At 40.9% G+C, this 20,159-nt stretch overlaps 1 protein-coding gene across 4 annotated transcripts in view; it reads right to left on the bottom strand.

Annotated features, from left to right (window-relative positions):
• The window catches only part of SRGAP1 (SLIT-ROBO Rho GTPase activating protein 1), a 129,970-nt gene that overhangs the window by 45,370 nt on the left and 64,441 nt on the right, over window positions 1–20,159 (bottom strand). For 2 of the 4 annotated variants that reach the window (XM_073555431.1, XM_073555432.1), the window contains exons 9-13: window positions 19,400–19,427; window positions 18,077–18,179; window positions 12,316–12,376; window positions 11,822–11,899; window positions 10,425–10,559 (exon numbers count right to left, since the gene is read on the bottom strand). In XM_073555431.1, coding sequence (XP_073411532.1) covers window positions 10,425–10,559; window positions 11,822–11,899; window positions 12,316–12,376; window positions 18,077–18,179; window positions 19,400–19,427 — 405 coding nt within the window. Of the gene's footprint in view, window positions 1–10,424; window positions 10,560–11,821; window positions 11,900–12,315; window positions 12,377–16,565; window positions 16,600–18,076; window positions 18,180–19,399; window positions 19,428–20,159 lie in introns of all 4 variants that reach the window. The other 2 variants (XM_073555433.1, XM_073555434.1) reach the window with 1 other exon arrangement.

Here is a 20,159-nt window from a genome sequence, read left to right as displayed (position 1 = left end):
GAAATGCATAGGTCAATAGATTCGGTTGGTTTGATGCATAGATTCTGGATGGGGTTCGGTTTGCACTCTTTGCATACCAATTACTCTGACTTATAGTGCATAAAAGCCTGATAGGAGGTTTGAAGGTGCTCATTGTTTAAAGGGAACCAGGAGGATCATGCATAGTACCCTACTGAAAAAAAATAAAAAAAAGTCTCAAAATGGCGCTGCCGACGCCTGTGCAGCAGCATCTATTGTATCGCTGATAGATGCTACCGCGCTGGCGCCATTTTTTTTCCTGAATCAATATGACTAAACAAAAAAAATGTAATGCACATTATACGTGTGATCATGCTACAGCACAGGTGCCGTTTGGCCTGCTGAATGTGATTTTTTTTTTTTTGCAATACATATAGTAATCAGTATATAAACTAGTGGGCAGGTCAGTAAGGTGTCAGTGACCTGTCAGAAGTCTGCATTATGAGTACCTAAGCAGAGCACTACATAAAGACCCCCCCAGTGGCCGTTCAGAGCATAAGCATATGATTAACTAAAAACTGAAAATAAAGATTAAACAACCACAAGACGGATTCCATCACCCAAGTATCATTTTAATCAGTAAAACGGCACCAACCTGACACTGTCTGTAGGTTACTGTGCATAATCCTGCTGACAGGTTCCCTTTAACCTCTGATATTGAATGTGCCATTGTCATAGTATATGTCCCCCTCCTAACGTGAATGTAGAACTCAGGGAAATTCTAATAAAACTAGCGGATTAGCCATACATCCCTTTAATAATCATGGGAGACTCGAATAACATTGGCAAATTTCCTGGAGGCGAGGACTCATCTCCTCATTTGGTCGTCATATAGCTGAGGCAGGCTTGGTTGACATCTGGAGAAAGAGGTTTCCTAATTCAAATGTTTACTCCTGCACCAAACAACATGTTACTCCCTGTCCAGAACTGTCCTCTTGTTATGCAACTCGCCTATGATCCCAGTGCTCACGGATATTGAATATTCCCTTAGATCTTTATCAGACCACTCTCCTCTGTTCAAGATGGCAAGTGAACCCACTAAGTGCTAGACTTTCGCAAGGTTGGACGCTAAATCTATTCTGGATGAAAATGATAGATTATAATAATAATAGAGGGAGATTGGAGCAATTTTTTGCTATTAGTTAGGGTTCGCCACCAATTAATGTGGCATGGGATCACATGAAGGCCTTTCTGAGGTGGTGGTGGGGTTATGGATTTGAGAGATAAAGATCATTAAAGATAATTTACAACAGAAGAGTATAAACTTAGAAAATAAAGTCTAGAAAACTGAGGCATCATTCATTTTGTATAATAGCTCTGAAAACTTACGGTGGAAGGAATCTCAAAAGCAATGAAAGTCATTCCAAATGAAACAAGCCAACAATAAATGTATGGTTTCAAAACCGTAATTTTATAAGGGGGTAAATACCACTGAATACCACTGGTCGGTTTCTTGCAAGGATGGCGCAGCCCCCCCCCCCCTCCCAAAAAAAAGAATTGCTTTAATATACCAATTTAGAGATGAGGAGCGCAATGCATTTTCTAAGACCCATGAAATCCTGTGTAGTTTTTATTCTAGTTTGCACTCATCTAGGGTTAATTAAGCTCAGGAGGACTTGATGGGCTATGGGCTATTTGTCTGGAATAATCTTCAGCTCCTTAGAGGATAAAGACAGTTTTATTTTGTTTTTTAGTTCAGCCAATTTCCTTGGAAGTAATTCAACAGGCTGTAGGGAAAATGTCTAATGATCAGGCTCCTGGGGGTAGGTGGCCTTCCAATAGAAGGATTTAAATATTTTAAAGGTGAATTATTGCCACATTATTTGGAAATTATTAATAATGCCTTTTTATCTGGGAGGCTCCCAAACACACTGTATGAGGCTGTAATAGTTGTTCTGCCCAAAGAAGGGAAATACAAAGAGGTACCTGATTGACACTGGATGTTAATTCTGGCCAAAATCCTTGCTTCCCGTCTGAGCACGGGTGAATGATCAGTAATTCATCCTAACCAAGTAGGGTTTATGGCCTCTAAGTCAACTGCTATAAACCTGCGTTGGCTATTTTGAACCTGCAAGCAGCACGGGTGGATTCTAAGCAAAAAGCTATTTTATCCTTATACGCCGCTAAGGCTTTTGATAGTGTGGAGTGGGGTTATATTTGGGTGATGTTAAAGAAAATGGTGTTTGGCCCTAACTTCATTCAAAGGGTACAGAGCTCCAACTGCTAAAAGAAGAGTGAATTGACATATCTCTGAGAATCTAGAGTTATACAGGGGAACGAGGCACGGCTGGCCATGGTCTCCTCCACTTTTTGCCATGGCAATTGAGACACTGGATAATTAGACAATAGCCCCGCTGGAGGGTTTTAAATATGGAAATAAAAGAAGAATGGGTCGCGCTCTATGCGGATGACCTTTTATTATTTGTTAACAAGATGACCAACTTACTTCCAATTATAATCAAAATTATGAAGAGTTTTGGTACTATAAATTTGTCAAGTCTGGTTTGCGGAAGATTGTTATCCCTGGGAAAGATAGTCTCTTAAATATTCCAATATATCCCTTTGAATCTTTGTCCATTGATAACTAGATCCAGACAAAGTGAGCATGCTTGGGGTAAATTGTCATTACCGATTCTGGGGCGGACAAACTTTATTAATCTGTGCCTTATGTCTAGCATTCTTTATATACTATATAACTTCATAATTCACATACTTAGATTCCTAAATACTGATTTAGAAAGATGCACAAAAAAAATTAAAGGATTATCAGATAGATATTCTAGAGGCAGGCTAGATTAAGGTCAATTATAAGGGTTTTCCGAGTAACTCTTATTCATAAAACTTGGTGGTTTTGTAAGAAGTGGTGGTATTTGGAATGGACGAATACGCTAAATATATACCTATTTGGAATAACCCCTTTTTTGGAGAAAATACAAAGTGTAGATGGTTTTGGGAAGTGTAAAAGGAAGGAACTGAAGTACTTGCATCAATTAGATGTGGAAGGACACGTGCTTATTTGAATTTTTCAGATATTTACGATTGCCGCATGCTGGAAGAGTCCTGGAATCCATCTTGGATTTGACCATTTCAATTAAATGGGACACTGGACTCGGTGGGGACCGCTAAAACTATTAAGGGCCTTACCTCTCTTATGTATAATTCTTTGTTATTAAAGATTCTGGTAGACACTATGGCTACAATTAAACCTAAATGGAAGAGTGATGTGGGAACAATTACTCAAGAGGAGTGGGAGGATAACCTGGAGACACCAGGAAAAGTATAGATAAATACGACTCAAAAATCTCTATTATAGAGTATACAGAACCCCTAAAATGCTATATAGGATGGGTCTTTGGACCAGGGAAGATGGGGAAAATTTAGTCCATGTTTCTGTCCTGCACCCATTTGGCTGTGCTGTGGGCATACTAGTCTCAGAGGTCTTTACCATTCATATATCTCTAGATCCCAAGGTGTGTGTGCTAGGCCATGTGGGCAAGATTAGAGGGTCGTTCCTTGAACAACTGGCAATAGCAATAATTTTGTATCAGAGCAGAAAGACTATAGCTAGGCATTTGCTGGCAAATACTTAATAGAAGAGGTGGTGAGCTTAAATGTCCAATGGTAGTGTTGGAAGAGCTCATCAGAAGTTATTTTCAATAAACTTGTCCTTTAATAGTAATAAACTACGTCAGACAAAAGAAATGTCACAATTTTGCAGAGTTTGATGTGTTTGTGGTCCATGTGCTATATTGGTAATATCATTTAATGCTAATTCAGATGGGCAATCGAGATGGGGTATTAGTTGGGGTTACAAAAATAAAGGTGGGAAAAAAATTCTGGAAATTTGTAAGTGTTAGCGTTGGACTGATTACTTTGCTGTAATTTCTGTACCAACTACGTAATCTGATAGAAGTGTTTGTTTAATAAAAACGCTTTGATTAAAAAAAAACAAAACCTGGTACTTTGCGACTATAGATTCTTTCTTTACAGGAAATCTGTTTTGGCCATCTGGGTGCTTTATTATAGTACCAGATCGTGTATGGCAATATATCAAGCACAGCCCATGCTCAATATATCAGAACCTAAAGGCTGCACTGTGTCAGCTGAAACCTTAGAACCTTTCAGTAAATGATCACTTCAGAGAGGTACAATCCAGCAAGGAAAGGCTACTTCTGGGAAGACCTGAAGCAAAGCGTTCTGGGGAAATGACTGCACTGAGGAAATAAAAGCTTTTCGGTCATTTAATCTTTATTACACGGCAAGATGCTGCACGTTCGGCCGCCACCAACAAGACAGCAGATACGTGGTCTAAGATTTCCCTCTGCTGCAAATTCATGTTCAGTAATGATGAAGTGTTTCTCCTGCGCACTGTGCTACAGCCAGACACCACATTGCCTGCAGAACACACGCTTTCCCCATGTGATGCTCCTGGGAATAAAGGCTTGTGACACTGCAGAAAGATACAGTGTCATTTCCTGAGGTGAGAAATTCTACACCAAAGAATGTAAAGAATAGTCTCTAATGGCTGGAGTTTAGTCTGACTTTAGCACAGAAAGCGCTCTATATTAGTGAGATTACACCACTGCCCTTGAATACACGGAATAAATGAATAGTAAAAAAATATGATATGTATAAAATATGAAACATTGGAGCAGAATTCACTCCGAGTAGAGAATGCATTTTCTAGTAGCACAATAAATGAGAATTTAGGCGTGTTTGGCAGAGGGGAAGGTGTTAGGTTCTGGCTTGCTTGAATGTTTATTAGGTATATCACCAGAAAAAGCTAGAGACAGATTCCAAGTCCAAGCATGACAAGTATGGAACCTACAGCTACTCAATCACAGGTGACCGCAGTTAGCCTCAATATCCCACTTCCCAACCACGGTTACAGAAACACAAAAGGGAGATGTAAGGATTTGTTTGGTAAAATCTAAGCCGTGCAGAGCCAATGTTCACCTTTCATTCTGTATCCCATTTCCCTGAAGACATAAGGTGGGCCAATTTTAGTATCCGTATTAGGACCATGGGTTTAATAACTGTAAATAACAGGGTTTTGTGATGCTGCTCATGCAGATTAATAGACTCACAGGTAGGCTAAGATTTGCAGTTGTAATACAGATGTTAAAATCTGCTACAATGTGGCCATCTGAATATGCTCTACCTTTTTAGAGTGACAGATCGTTATAAGGAAAGCTGTAGAAAGAACATATTATATAGTCGAAGACCAATGAAAGCACAGAGGCGTACCCATGCTACACCCAAGCTAGTGTTTAGTCGATGTGTGGACACTAGAGTTGAGCGACTTTGGTCGGATCGGGTTTCGTGAAACCCGAATGAAACAAAATAAGTTTCAGATGAAACTCGTCCGACTAGAGCAAAAAAAGTCGGAGTTTCGTCCGACTTTTATTTCCCATTGACTTGCATTGGGGTCGGGTTTCGGACGAAACTCCGACTTTGTTTTGCTCTAGTCGGACAAGTTTCATCTGAAACTTATTTTGTTTCATTCGGGTTTCACGAAACCCGATCCGACCAAAGTCGCTCAACTCTAGTGGACACACATTTTATAAAAGCTGGCTGGAATGTACAATTTCAGCAGAACTGGTTGTCTATGTAACATGTATACAGGCCTCCCTCAGGATATATCATGTTGGAGGGAAAATGGATCTGGAAGCTGGAATTCAACTACCCAATCCCTTAGTTCTGTGTGCAGAGAATCCATTGCTAGGTGGTTCTGGTTTATGCAGCTCTCCCAATAACACCAAAAACTCAAGCCCCTCTCATAATCTTTAGAAAGCTGTTGCCTAACGATGGTTTGGCTGATCATTCATTCAACCACCCCCCCCAAGACTTTCCCATACATAGGAAAGCTCCTGTGTTCTTTATGAAAGAGCCGATGCCAGACGTTTGTGGTGGCAGCTTATCTCTCAGAGAACAAAAGGAATAGCAGTCCAAAATCGGACATGCAGGCAGGGCTGTGCAGTCGGAGCTCATTTTGGTGGAGTCGGGAGTCGGTTTAAAATGGTCCGACTCCTAAAATATATAATAAATTGGGTACATTAATTCAATGCAGAATGTGCTGAATATTTTTTCATAGGAATTTGGGAAAGTTATGAAATGTCCTATGAATGGCTGTTCTATTCCTAATCTAAGGCTTCATTCACACACGTTTTTGCTGCGTTTTTTGAGGATACGTTTTTCAGCTGCAAAAGCAGATCAGCTTTTTAAAAAACCGCATCACCTGAAAGGTTTTTGAGTTCATAGATAATGTTTTCAATAGCAAAAGCAGATTAGAAATCTATCTATCCATTTATCCATATCTTATCTGTACCAAAAAGAATGAAAGCCGGGTAGCACACAGACTAACACTCCTTTTTTTTTTAGCACCAGTCAGGTACACCTCATAGCTGCCCAAAAGGACGCCCAGGACAGGCATTGCTGTTCTTCAGTAACACATCAACATCAATTGATAGTTGGAATAAATAGACTGCATTAACCACATCTTAAGGTGCAGGCTTTATTTTCAAGTGTAGGGGTGTGCAGTATAAGGTTCTGCAGCAGCTGAGGTGTGCAGTATGAGATTCTGCAGAACAGTATGAGGTTCTGCCCCTCCCCCCTAGTTTTGATCCTGGCTAAAACAGTTTCTTATAGATATGGCGAACCCTCAGGTAACCTTAAATGAAGGTCAATGGACACATGTGGCTGAATTGAAGGAACTGCTTAATCACCTATTTACCGTGAATAAAAAATTACAAGCTGAGGATTTAACTCATGGCATTTTCATAAGGGAGTGGAAGAACTTGCTATTTTGCCTGTCCCAAAGAGGAGATTTAATCGCAGATGGCATTTCTTCTTCAATGAAACGGAGAGAGACACAGCTATTGGAAAATAAAATTTTTCTGGCAGCTGATTATGTGGACCCAAGTCATCGTATATTGCTTGATGATCAACAGCTTACTAAAGGAAAAGAAGCTCTGACTAAGGTAGCAGTTAGGATGAGTGGCCTACAGGAGGACTGCCAGGCGCAAGAGGACTTGGGTCCTGATAGTGCTACTGCTGCCATATCTTCATCCTCATCAGATGAGGAGTTTGACTTTGACAAGTATTTGGATGATATGGAGCAGGCAAAGCGTTGCTGCAAGGAAAAAGATTTCACTCCGTCTCCTATAGCAAGCAGATTGACCATATTTCAGCAAAATGTTTCACTTGCTCTCAAAGAAAAATTCAACTGTACATCAAAACTGACTGTGCATGAGGCAATTCCTTTATACTTGGAAATTGTTAGAGATGTTGCCCATGTGGTTACGGCTTTGCCTCCAACCCAAGTTAGTGTAGAGAGGTTGTTCTCTGGCCTTAAAATTATTAGGTCAGATTTTAGGTCATCTATGAAGGAGGATCTGATGGAGGCAATTCTATTTCTTAGAACAAATTCATAGACTGCACAAATGTTATTTAGTATGTTTTTGTTGAGAACTGTTTTTTGCCACTTACATAGTTTATTACATAGTGATATATATTCAATATTACATAGTGTATTACATATTTACAACTTATTACAGTTTTTGTGTTCTAAAGTTGTATTCCAATAAATATATATTATGTTCTATCTAAATGTCTTGATTATTGTATCATAAAAATGATTAAATGTATGATGTTCACATTGTACTACAATAAATTTTTCACTTAAATATAAGCAATATATGTTGGAGACGGAGTCGTGGAGTCGGTGGAAGGGAAATTGAGGAGTCGGAGTCGCAGGTTTGGCTTACCGACTCAACAGCCCTGCATGCAGGATCCTTCTTCGATAGACAGTAAACATGGTGGACAATTGACATCACAAGATCATCTGAACCTGTCAATCTTAGTGTGTCAAGACTGCCGATAGACTAATGCTTTTTTACGGTTTGCCATCTTCTGATAAAGATTAATTGCATTTCACAATTTTTGACTTCTCTGGTCGATTTTTCTGCACTTTCCTTCACCCATGTTTTTCTCCAACTGTCTGGATCCCTTTGTCATCACAGTGCTATATCATGATGTAGAATCTTACAGTGTAGTGCACAGTCGCAGTTTTCAGTATTTATACATTTTCCTTTGTGCTCTTCATGCTATTAGACTAATGTGTGTCTTTAGCTAAAGTGGGACCAAAGCGCGTCTTTGTCCGACGTGGGACTAATATGTATGGGTGCCTTTAGACAGGTAGTTAGTATGTTCTTCAAACAAACAATACCATTACAACAACCTTTAAGACCCCTGTGAGTGTGACATGGCTATCTTAAGTCTCTAAAATAGTTATTAAGTGGAGATACATTTTTTATCTAAAAGTTACACAGAAATAGATAGCCCATTAATCTATGGGATGTCTCTCAGGGCTGCAGGATTTATCAAGGCAAGAATACAGGGTGGGCCACTTACATGGATACACCTGGGTAGACAATTTATAAAGTTGGAATCCAAAATGGCAGACTTCAAAATGGCCACCAAGGTCACCACCCATCTTGAAAAGTTTTCCCCCTCCTATATACTAATGTGCCACAAACAGGAAGTTGATATCACCAACCATTCACATTTAATTTAGGTTTATCCATATAAATGGCCCACCCTGTAGATTGAACTTTACTTATAGTTAAAAATCTTGGAAACCCAAATGGAAAAACTAAACGCAGGTGTGAACAAAGCCCAAATCATTTAAGGACACAGCTGTAAAGCTTAAAATTCACCAGGAACACACCACTACTGAAATACAGGAGTCATTCTTCATCTTCCAATAATTTCTACCAGATGTTAAGGAATGTCATGTCATGTATTGTTGGATACAAAATGGCTTGCAATTTTTTATTAGGGAAAATGAAAATAAGACGAAGTAGCCATCATATGAGCACATGTGAACTATACTGCATGAGGTGGATGGTGAAGCATATTTCTGATGTATGCCACAGTATAGTCCTATAATACACCCTATACCGCTCTAGTCTGCTAGAAGCTTTCCCTCAACATACAGTAAACGGGCAATACTTATTTTAGCTTAAACGCCTACAGGTCGCCTACAGGTATCAATTTAAAGTGGTTTCCTGACTTTTCCACCAAGACATGTGGTGGTACAGCAATGTAAAGTCATGGACATGCTACAATAACTGAGGAGAAAGGGCACATGCGTTGCTACTGTCCTGAAATGGGAAACCCGGTAGGTTCAGTGCCACAGTCTACAGAGCCAAAACAGAAGAGTAGCCAGCCGATTCTTCCAGGCCAGTACTGCTATGGAATTCAACCAGACTACAGCATCACTTCCATGTCCCAGAGAACTGTTCCCTGGACATGTGCCCTTTTGTTAGCGTTTGTTGCTGAGCTCTGCAGAGCTATACTTAGCCCAGCATTTCCTCAGGATTTCCACAGTATAGTGTATTGCGCTTCGTCAAACTAGTGCCTCATGGGATGAATAAAAAATAAAGGGCAATAAAGGTGATCTAGTAACACAGAAAACAATTGAGCTACTGAGTGCAAGGGTTAACCTCCCTTCTATGGCATCCAAATTACTAAAGTCAAATGTGAATGGAGCCTTAGGCTTTTCAGAGCCGATGCACATAAAGCATATGTTGCTGTTTGCATTTTAAGTAATTGTACAATGGACTTCTATGCAACGTGGACTTTTACAGATGTAGATTCAAGTCCATTTGCAAAAAGGAAACTGGATATTAACCCTCTAGTCACACCTGTATGAACATGACTTCACCTACAGTACACTACAGTTCTGTGGAATAACCCACGCTTTGTAAACTATCACCCTGCATACCGCTGAATTAGGCTTCAGGGAAGAGATGAAAATTACAGCTGAAACATTACACCCAGAATTACTTTTTTCGGATTCTACATTTGGTTATTTTAGGTTTGCGGAGCCAGATATTAACGCCAATCTAACAGCTACGTTTGTAGTTGTTCTTCCAGTAGAAAACTTTCCCTGTCCTTGATATTTTCTGCTCCTAAAACTAAGCTGTACTTCATTCCCGATAGCTCAGAGAAGATCAGAGTAAAATGCAAGCTCTGCCTGTGCTTGCCATGCCTCGTAGCTGCCTGCCTGAACCTGAGCTCTACATGAAAGAGAAGACAATTACTGAACTGAATAAAAGCCTCTATTATGCCTGCAGGAATGCTTTCCTGCTGTGTAGGCCACAAAGAGTTATACATAATCATGTTGAAAAAGGGAGCGGTCCCAGCTGCGATTATGACTAAACTTTCTTCCAAGAGTGGCGCAGATGTGGGACAAATTGCCTTCAAGACATGTAGTAATTCTTTTCCTCTTCCAGGAAATGCTGGTCAGAATAGAGAACAGCTATCGTGAGGAAGGAGGATGGAGGTTTTAGTGAAGTAAGCAAGGAAAAGGAAGACTTTCTGAGGACAAAAAGATGACTTACGGATACAAGATATCAAATCGTTAAATCTTTCCTTGGGAAAGAGTGGGTTTTCTAAGCCTCGGAAGTACAGCTTCAGGACACCAGCCACAGAGTTGATGTCATGATTATTTTGGTCGTCTGTCAAAGGGTCCTCTCCTGTAAAAATGCACATAATGACCAGGTTACCATTGCGCTTTTCTGAAGTATAAGACAGGGAATATCTAAAATTATAGCTTGTGATGCCACTATAAATAGCAAAAATACTTATTTTAGAGAGCAAACATACCATTAGGTTTAACAATAGATTACCAAACTTATAAATTATATAGTGAATCTAAAATGAGAAAGACCTCCATGGATGTAACTAGAGGGCTCATCTGACCACATAGTTTCTGCAGAAATCCACCAATGAGAACCACATGGAAAACCTTGGACTTTTAAAGCAGAGCATTTCAGGATTGCTACTCAAGAAAAATTCAATATCTACCAACACATGTGTTTGTATGTATTATAGGGTAGCTCTCTAGAAGTTACAGCATAAGGTTTATTGTCCTTAAAACTTTATAGTCCCACAACGAAAACAGCCTTCCTTTAGTTCAAATGTTTAATACAAGTAGTCCTTTCTTTAGGTACAATGATCAAAGAAAATGTAGAAGCCTCACCAATCTCGGTATTCCAGGCAAAATTAGCTCGAGGAGTATTAAATGCGTTCACAAGATAAATACATCTGTTCAGCTCCAGTACAACTTCACTCTGCTGAGCTAATCCAGCTGCTGTTATTAGGCCTGCAAACCTTGAGCTGGATTATGGGAACGACCTTTCCCACCCAGACTCTTTTGGTTGCTCCTACAGTTGTGTGAAAAAGTGTTTGCTCCCTTCCTAATTTCCTATTCTTTTGCATGTTTGTCACACAAATGTTTCAGATCACCAAGCAAACATAATATACTAGAAAAAGATAACACAAGTAAACACAAAATGCAGTTTTTAAATGAAGGTCTTTATTATTAAGGGAAAGAGAAATCCAAACAGGGCCCTGTATGAAAAAGTGATTGCCCCCTAAACCTAATAACTGGTTGGGAAACCCTTAGCAGTAACAACTGCAATCAAGCGTTTGCGATAACTTCAAATTAGTCTTTAACAACGCTCTGGAGGAATTTTGGCCCACTCATCTTTGCAGAATTGTTGTAATTCAGCCACATTGGAGGGTTTCTAAGAATGTACCACCTTTTTAAGATCATGCCACAACATCTCAACTGGATTAACATCATGACTTTGACTACGCCACTTTAAAGTCTTAATATAGTTTTTCTTTTTTTTCATATGACCAGCCAAAAATAATCAGTTCTCATCAGTGATAGGCTAGATACCGTAAATGTACTTTTTTCCTAGTATTATAGAAAAAAAGGCTAATATCTTACCTCTTTCAAATGCATTTTTTATATCATTCACTTCTACCTGGGAACCAGAAACTCGAAATATACCCTGGTGTTGAAGTGCTGAGGAAGATGCAGAGAAGAAACACATAACTACATATAAGTGACTGCAAGTCTCAACCAACACAGAGATTATATAACACTGTCATGGGTCAGTGAACATTTGAAATGACATGGACATGACTCATTTTTCATCTTCTGTATAGATAAGGGCTAACGGTGGGTTTGTCATTTTTGTGTTTTTTATATGTTTTTAAACATTGTTGTTAATAAAGCTTTTTTTGCAATTATACATATTGGTGGTGTGCATTCCCCCTTTCTGGTCATTCTTCTTTCTCTTATTTTTGCTCTGGATTACTACATGACCAGTTGTTTGCACCCCCCGTTATTTGATATTTCGTTGTATATATCAGCTGTGCGCCCTTTATTCTATACTCCAGAGAACATTTGAAAGTCTCAAGAACAGAAAGGCTTCTTACCATACAAGTTAATGAATCTGATGCAGCTTTCCACGATCAGGGGGATTATTTGCCCAGATTCCTACAGTGATAAAATGAAAAAAATGAAGAAAAAAAATGGCGCTCTTTGTCTGACACCAAGCAGGAAAAGATTAACGATTTTGTTTCTTGGACTAAACATTTATGGATAGCTGAGCTCGGTGCAGTGTCTATCACCTGTATTACTGAAAACCTCAATGTACATAAAATACACCATCATAATAAATGATCCCAAATAATATATTTAGAGGCAACGATGCATTATAATAACCAGTATCATTAGTTTTGCAACCAGCATTATATTAGATTAAGTTTAAGTCATGAAAGGTTACTGAACATAGTAATAAATTATTGCAGAAATGCTGGAAATTCTAACTCTACATTAAGTTGTATATATAATCTACATATAACCTTAAAGCTGCTCTCCAGCAATATAATACTGTTGGCCCATCTTTTGAATAGGTCATCAATATCAGATCCCTGGGAGTCTGAAGCCTGACACCTCCACTGAACACAACACACTGAACAGAGATGTGCCCTGCAGCTACCTTCCATGAGTTTACATGTGGCTACCCCCAGAGCTTGTAACAGCTGACGGATGAGGGGTGCAGTGTGTCGGATAACCACTGATCTAATATTGATGACCAGTACTGTGGATAGGGTCATCAATATTATATGACTGGAACTCATTTACATATATTTTTTTTTAAAGGGGTTGTCTGATCTTCTGCTTAAAGTCAGTAGTCACTCTATGTGACTGCAAACATCTGAATTCTTAAAGTGTGTGCACTGTACGCTGTCAGGATTCTCCGGTGTTGCTGCTGAGAGCGGGCATGTGATTTGCATACAAGCAGTTACATGCCGACTAGACGTGCTCGGCATCACGCAATACAGGTGAATTTAGTAGGGCGAAGTATGTCTAGCTGGAAGAATGCAAATCTCATACTTGCTGTCGCATGATCTCAGATCTCAGCAGCAATACTGGAGAATGCTATAAGCGTGCATTACGTTTGCTTTAACGATTCAGAATTCTGCCATCAAATAGAGTGATTACAGACTTTCAGCAAAAAAAAAAAAAAAAAAAAAAAAGAATCATTCAATGATGTGGCCCACTTCTACCACACAGACCTTGAGCCACATCATGAAATATTATAGCACATTCTCATCTACAGCTGCATTCACAAATGTGCTTTTGGCCAAAAATAATAGTGGGAAGAAATTTATAGGGAATATGTCAGCAGATCTTTAGTATTTTATCTGAAAGCAGCATAATGTAGGGGTAGAGAGCCTGATTCTAGGGATGTGTCACTTATTAGGCTGTATGCTATAGTTTCAGTAGAATCAGTGTTTTAGCAGCTGGAAATTTTCACTAGAGGACTAGGTCTCACGTGCAGGCAAGTCAAGCTAATCTGTGAAACTCCACCCCCACCCTTGATTGGCAATGAACTGATACTGTAATGTTTGCACAGGAAGCTGCCAATCAGGTGTGGGCAGGGTTATTAAAACTCAACATTCTGACCACTGCTACACGTACATAAGAGAAAATAGGGACTCTATCAAAACTACACTAAGAAGCCCAGTAAATGATACATGATTGGAATCAGGCTCTCTGCCCCAGGGCCGATTTTATACTCAGTGGGGTCCTGGGGCAGAGTTTAAAATGGGGCCCCAAATGTTCACATATTGCACATCACACAAACATTTCTGTTGTATTTACATGCGCTGAGTTCAGGCCGTTAAACGAGCGATCGACAATATTGAAGTTGTTCGACGCTTGTTTCCCGGCCTCTTTACTCCGGCTGAGGAAGAATGATGGGGAGAGATAGTCCTAGATACAGTATAATGTAGGTCAAATATAGTAGATAGTGCATAAGGCACTGACCATGGTCCTTAATAGAGTACACTGCAGGCCCCCCTCAGAGTACACTGCAGGCCCCCCTCAGAGTACACTGCAGGCCCCCCTCAGAGTACACTGCAGGCCCCCCTCAGAGTACACTGCAGGCCCCCCTCAGAGTACACTGCAGGCCCCCCTCAGAGTACACTGCAGGCCCCCCTCAGAGTACACTGCAGGCCCCCCTCAGAGTACACTGCAGGCCCCCCTCAGAGTACACTGCAGGCCCCCCTCAGAGTACACTGCAGGCCCCCCTCAGAGTACACTGCAGGCCCCCCTCAGAGTACACTGCAGGCCCCCCTCAGAGTACACTGCAGGCCCCCCTCAGAGTACACTGCAGGCCCCCCTCAGAGTACACTGCAGGCCCCCCTCAGAGTACACTGCAGGCCCCCCTCAGAGTACACTGCAGGCCCCCCTCAGAGTACACTGCAGGCCCCCCTCAGAGTACACTGCAGGCCCCCCTCAGAGTACACTGCAGGCCCCCCTCAGAGTACACTGCAGGCCCCCCTCAGAGTACACTGCAGGCCCCCCTCAGAGTACACTGCAGGCCCCCCTCAGAGTACACTGCAGGCCCCCCTCAGAGTACACTGCAGGCCCCCCTCAGAGTACACTGCAGGCCCCCCTCAGAGTACACTGCAGGCCCCCCTCAGAGTACACTGCAGGCCCCCCTCAGAGTACACTGCAGGCCCCCCTCAGAGTACACTGCAGGCCCCCCTCAGAGTACACTGCAGGCCCCCCTCAGAGTACACTGCAGGCCCCCCTCAGAGTACACTGCAGGCCCCCCTCAGAGTACACTGCAGGCCCCCCTCAGAGTACACTGCAGGCCCCCCTCAGAGTACACTGCAGGCCCCCCTCAGAGTACACTGCAGGCCCCCCTCAGAGTACACTGCAGGCCCCCCTCAGAGTACACTGCAGGCCCCCCTCAGAGTACACTGCAGGCCCCCCTCAGAGTACAATGCAGCCCCACACACAGTATAATGTAGCCACCTCAGAGAATAATATAGTCCCCTCAAAGAATAATGCAGCCCCACACACAGCATAATGCAGTCCCCCACACACAAAGTATAATGCAGATCCCCACACACACAGTATAATACAGCCCCACACACACACAGCATAATGCAGACCCCCCCACATAGTATAATGCAGCCCCCCACACACACAGTATAGTGCAGCGCCCACCACAAACAGAATAGTGCAGTCACCCCACACACAAACACAGTATAGAGAAGCCACACACACAATACTTACCTCTCCTCCTCGTTCCCCTGCTGCCCTCTCTGCTGGCTTCTGCAGAGCGTCTCATCAGCTCCACTACCGCCCCATAGCCACAGCATGCGGCATGCCACTGGCTGGGTGCCCCTGGAGGAGTGGGGGCCCTAGGCAGCTGCCTGGTCTGCCTGCCTCCATCATTGGCCCTGCTCTGCCCCTATATCATGATGTTCTTAGATTATACAGCAAAAACCTACTGACAGATTCCCTTTAACATGCGCAATCCCTTCTTTCTCACCACATCTGCTGTGGAGGGAGACTCAAGACAATCCCATACATATTAGATGGTTAGCTGTTCCCAGCAAAACCAGTGTATTCAGCCAAGTGTAGATGGGCACCTTAGGTTGTCAGGGATGCGACACATTGATTTTTGGAGAAACCAGCAGAATTCTGAATGGAGCCAAAAACTACAGTGTGAGATTTACACAGGACAATATAGCACAAGAGTTAGTCAAATTATAGAATTTATATAAACTGTAAAATAATGAATATTAGCATAGAATGAAATGGGCTTTACACACTTCAAGGAAGTAGAATGGAAAATAAAATTAAGAAGAAAACGCTATAGTTAGAAATGATTCACATGCTGCGGATAGAAATCTCTGATGAGGGAATGTCTGCATACAACATTTACACACACATCTCCATTGCAGGAAAGCACTTTTAGGTCACTATTGAGGGCTTCTACATCGTTCTGGGTCATTAGATCTCCGCGCTGCTGGCAGTGATTGATGTCTCCTAGTTCAACAACACTAAGTTCATTTTCTTAGCTCAGTGTGAACAGTAAAGCCAATACCAGGAAACAGAATGTGCAATGATTTAGTAGATTTTCACTGAATTCATTCATTTTTTTATTTTCACCTTGGCTATGAGAAAAAACGCTGGGTGGGAGATGAGTTTGTAAAAGTCACACAACAGCTCATAAGCTGCAGCTACAAATACTTGTATTTTAATCTCCCGCTAAAAAATGATGTGGAGCGCCATGTTCAGTGCAAATATTCCCTTGTTCAAAAGACAACTGCAAAGCAAGGTGCACATCACGAGATTACCGTCACCAATAACACAATACCTGGTGTCTTGTGTGTGAATTCCTTCTTCCCCGACTAGAAGCAATATTAGAAATACAGGACAGAAAAAGAAGCAGAGAATAAATCTAGTGAAGAGTCCAGATGGAATTTAGAAGTTTCACTGATTTCATAGTATAGTGTTCCTGGGGGAACAGACGAGATGGTGTAACACCCTTCATCAGTGCGGTGGAGCAAGCTGCCATTTACACTGCAGTGAACTCTGTTATGATAGATACTGACGTGGAAGGGTTTCTCTTTTTTCACAAATGTCACAATGTCATTTGCTTCAATGGGGAGAGCTTCACAATTCCACCCAAATGTTTCTGTTCTTCTATTATTTTTCCCAAAATCCTTGCCTCATGAAGACAGTCCTTGTCTGTATGCTTTAATTAGGGAAAATGGACGGTTACTTGGTTACTTTTGCTAGAAGAAACTGCTCTCCACTCTGGCCAAGAGATGGGAGCCTTATCCACAGGATCTTCCCCATTACAGGGCTTATCCAACATTAAGGAATGGTTATAAATGGGCCCTGTCACCAGGTCAAGAAGCCAGTCTCTGCTCTTATTTTATACCTGCTGTTTTTCCAGAGTTTGCAGGTTTTATCTATTTTTAAATAAGATTTCAGAGATACAGGCCTTTGTATTTAGTGCTGCTTAGAATGATCTATAAAAGGGTGCATTTGTCATGTGAGCCACACCAAATTGGTGAAGACCAATAAAAGTAGAACTCAATAAAAAGGCCCATATCTCTGGAAAGAAAGAAAGAGGAGGAGAAAGGAGAGAGAGGACAGAAAAAGGAGAGAGGAGAAAGGAGAGAAAGAAAATAGATAAACAATAAAGAAAAGAAAGAAAAAAAATACAAAGAAAAACAAAGAAAAATACAAAAAAGGAAAAAGAAAAATAGAAGTAAAGAAAGAAAAATGAAGAAAGATGGAAAGAAAAAGAAAGAAAAAGAAAGAAAATAAAAAAAAGGAAAGATGAGCAAAATAAAGACGGAAAGAAAGAAAAAGAAATAAAAAAGAGAAAGGAAAAATAGAAAAAGAAAGAAAGAAAGAAAGAAAGAAAGAAAGAAAGAAAGAAAAAAAAAGAAGAGAAAAAGACAGAAAAACCGAGAGATAGACATGCTCGGGAACAGGGAAAGTAAAATGAGAGGCACTTGGTACATTACAGGCTACACAGCTGAAGTGCAATGAAACCAGAGTCGCTGCTGGATTTCCCCTAGAACAGAATAACAGGAAGGCTTTGGAGGAAATGTTTCCGGCACTACACATTTCATTGTAACAAAGTTCACTGTATAGATGTCACTGTCTACAGCAGACACCAAGAATGCAGCTTCTGAGGAAGGGGCTATACTTCCATCTCTCTGTAGACTCAGGAAGGATATTGATCAGAAGGGAAAAAACAGCCCACCACAATGTAGAATGTAATGACGTTCCTCAGCTACAGCGAGGCCCTGGCCATTACAGTGAAAGCAGAAGGTAGAGCTTAGCCCTCAGCATTACAAGTGCCAGTACCTGGATGAAGGACTCCAGATCCCCGTTAAACAACTTAGTAATATATTGAGAAACGGGTCTGGGTTTCCTTTGTTTCTGGGGTTTAGGGGGTACATTTGGAGGCCTGAGAAAGGGAACACGAGCAAAAAGTGACATTTCTGAAAATAAAGTAATACACACCACCCACCATCGTGATTTCTAAAATACGTTCACCCAAAACGAAGCACTAATACTAAGGCTCTGTTCACACCTACATTTTAAATTACACTTTTGTTTTACAAACTGAGAAATGCAATCTATGCGGAAAACAGATCCAATATAGAACTGATGCAAAGTGAAGCAGAAGGGTGCCACTGACGATAATGGGGTCTGCCTTGTTTTAGCTTATGATTATTTTGAATTAGACAAGAAAAAAAAAAAAAAAGAAGGTGCAGCATACTGACGGAGGATCCCATTAGAGTCAATGGGGCCCTTTCTGCTTTCATTTGATATGTTCTAGGACGGATCGGTTTCCTACTAGTGATAGGCGAACGTGCTCGGATAAGGTGTTATCTGAGTGTCTTGGGTCTGCTCTAATAATATGTTCGAGTCCCCGAGGCTGCATGTCTCGCAGATGTTAGACAGCTGCCACACATGCAGGGATGCCTAACAAACTGGCAATCCTTAAATGTGTTGCGAGTGTCGAACAGCCGCGAATCAAGCAACTGCGGGGACTCAAACATATTATTCAAGCATGCTGAAGACACTCGGATAACACCCGAGCATGCTCAGATAACACCTTATCAAGGCACCATCGCTCATTGCCATTTCTTACATGAATTCAATTTTGTTCCTACAAAGAAACACAACTCAAAATGCAGGTGTGACGGAGTCTTACTGGCGTGCAATCATGCGTCACCAGTATTTTTTTTTGGAAAACCTTTTTATTTAATTCCCCATAATTTATATAACTGATAACATATGATCTCCAGCTGAATACATGACTTTAAGATGGTAACTTTAGAGGGTTGTCTACAGTGTCCCACCCAAGCAACAGACCGACAGTGGGCATAGGAGGCCACTTGGGCATCTTTGATACTTTGCAGTGGAATGTAAATTACGGCAGTTTGACTCTGAATTATTTTGGATGCAGAGATCATTGCTTTGTATACACTGTTTATATTGACATCATTGCTTTGTATACACTGTTTATATTGACATCATATGTGGCTATGCTCATTAAAATATAAAATTAAAGGTAAAAATTGCCACATTTACAGGCTCGCAGATATAAACCATTTTTATTAAACCAGTTATCTCTCAGGGACTAACAATGTAGCTTTACCCAAGAAAACAGCAACGTACCTTGTAGTCATGTATTCTGCCCTATAGCCTGGAGGAAAAAAAAAAATAGTTTAAAGAATATGCCATATCATTAGATATATGCCATACCATGTACAATGACAATTTAATGTAAAGTGGGTGTCTCACAATGGCAGTATGCAGTAACCATGCTTGCCTCAGGTATGGTACAAAAACATGGTGTGTGCATCAAAACCCCCTTCCATCATTCTAGTAAAAAAAAAAAATGTATCCATCATGAGCTGCCTTTTAATCAGTTTTTTTTTCTTTTTAAACACTGCCAGTTTTTGCTTTCATCTCTATAGATTCAAGTGCAGACAACACAAGAAATGTAGTTGAACCTTCGGAGGTCTCTCTATGCCCTAGTAGATGTCATTAAGTGGTGGAATACATAGTGTGTGCCGGGATAATTCAGGACAAGTGTAAACCTTTGCAGTAGGTTCAATAGATAACGTCAAACTGTTCTTTGCAGATGAAATCCATAATCCTGTGGTTCATGGATAGGAATAGGAACGTTAGTCACATTGCTAATCTTACAGGACTTTCCAAATAAACAAAGGGAAGTCATTATCCACCATAACCCATTAATACTAAGATATTACAGCTAGAATACATAATGCCTACCGAACTGGTTAATGACCGCAAATTACGCAAACGGGTTGTAACGTCCGTCACACACGAAGCTGTTGTCGGTCAAGTTATCTACTTCCATTACATCCATTCACAAGAAGGACAAACATCTCTTGCAATGGAACTACTCCTA

Source organism: Dendrobates tinctorius, unplaced genomic scaffold (genome assembly GCF_039654945.1).
Source record: "Dendrobates tinctorius isolate UK_male_01 unplaced genomic scaffold, ASM3965494v1 ptg000224l, whole genome shotgun sequence".
Lineage (NCBI taxonomy): Eukaryota > Metazoa > Chordata > Amphibia > Anura > Dendrobatidae > Dendrobates > Dendrobates tinctorius.
Note: the sequence above shows the minus strand (reverse complement) of the source record. Positions and strands in the feature narration are given on the sequence as shown.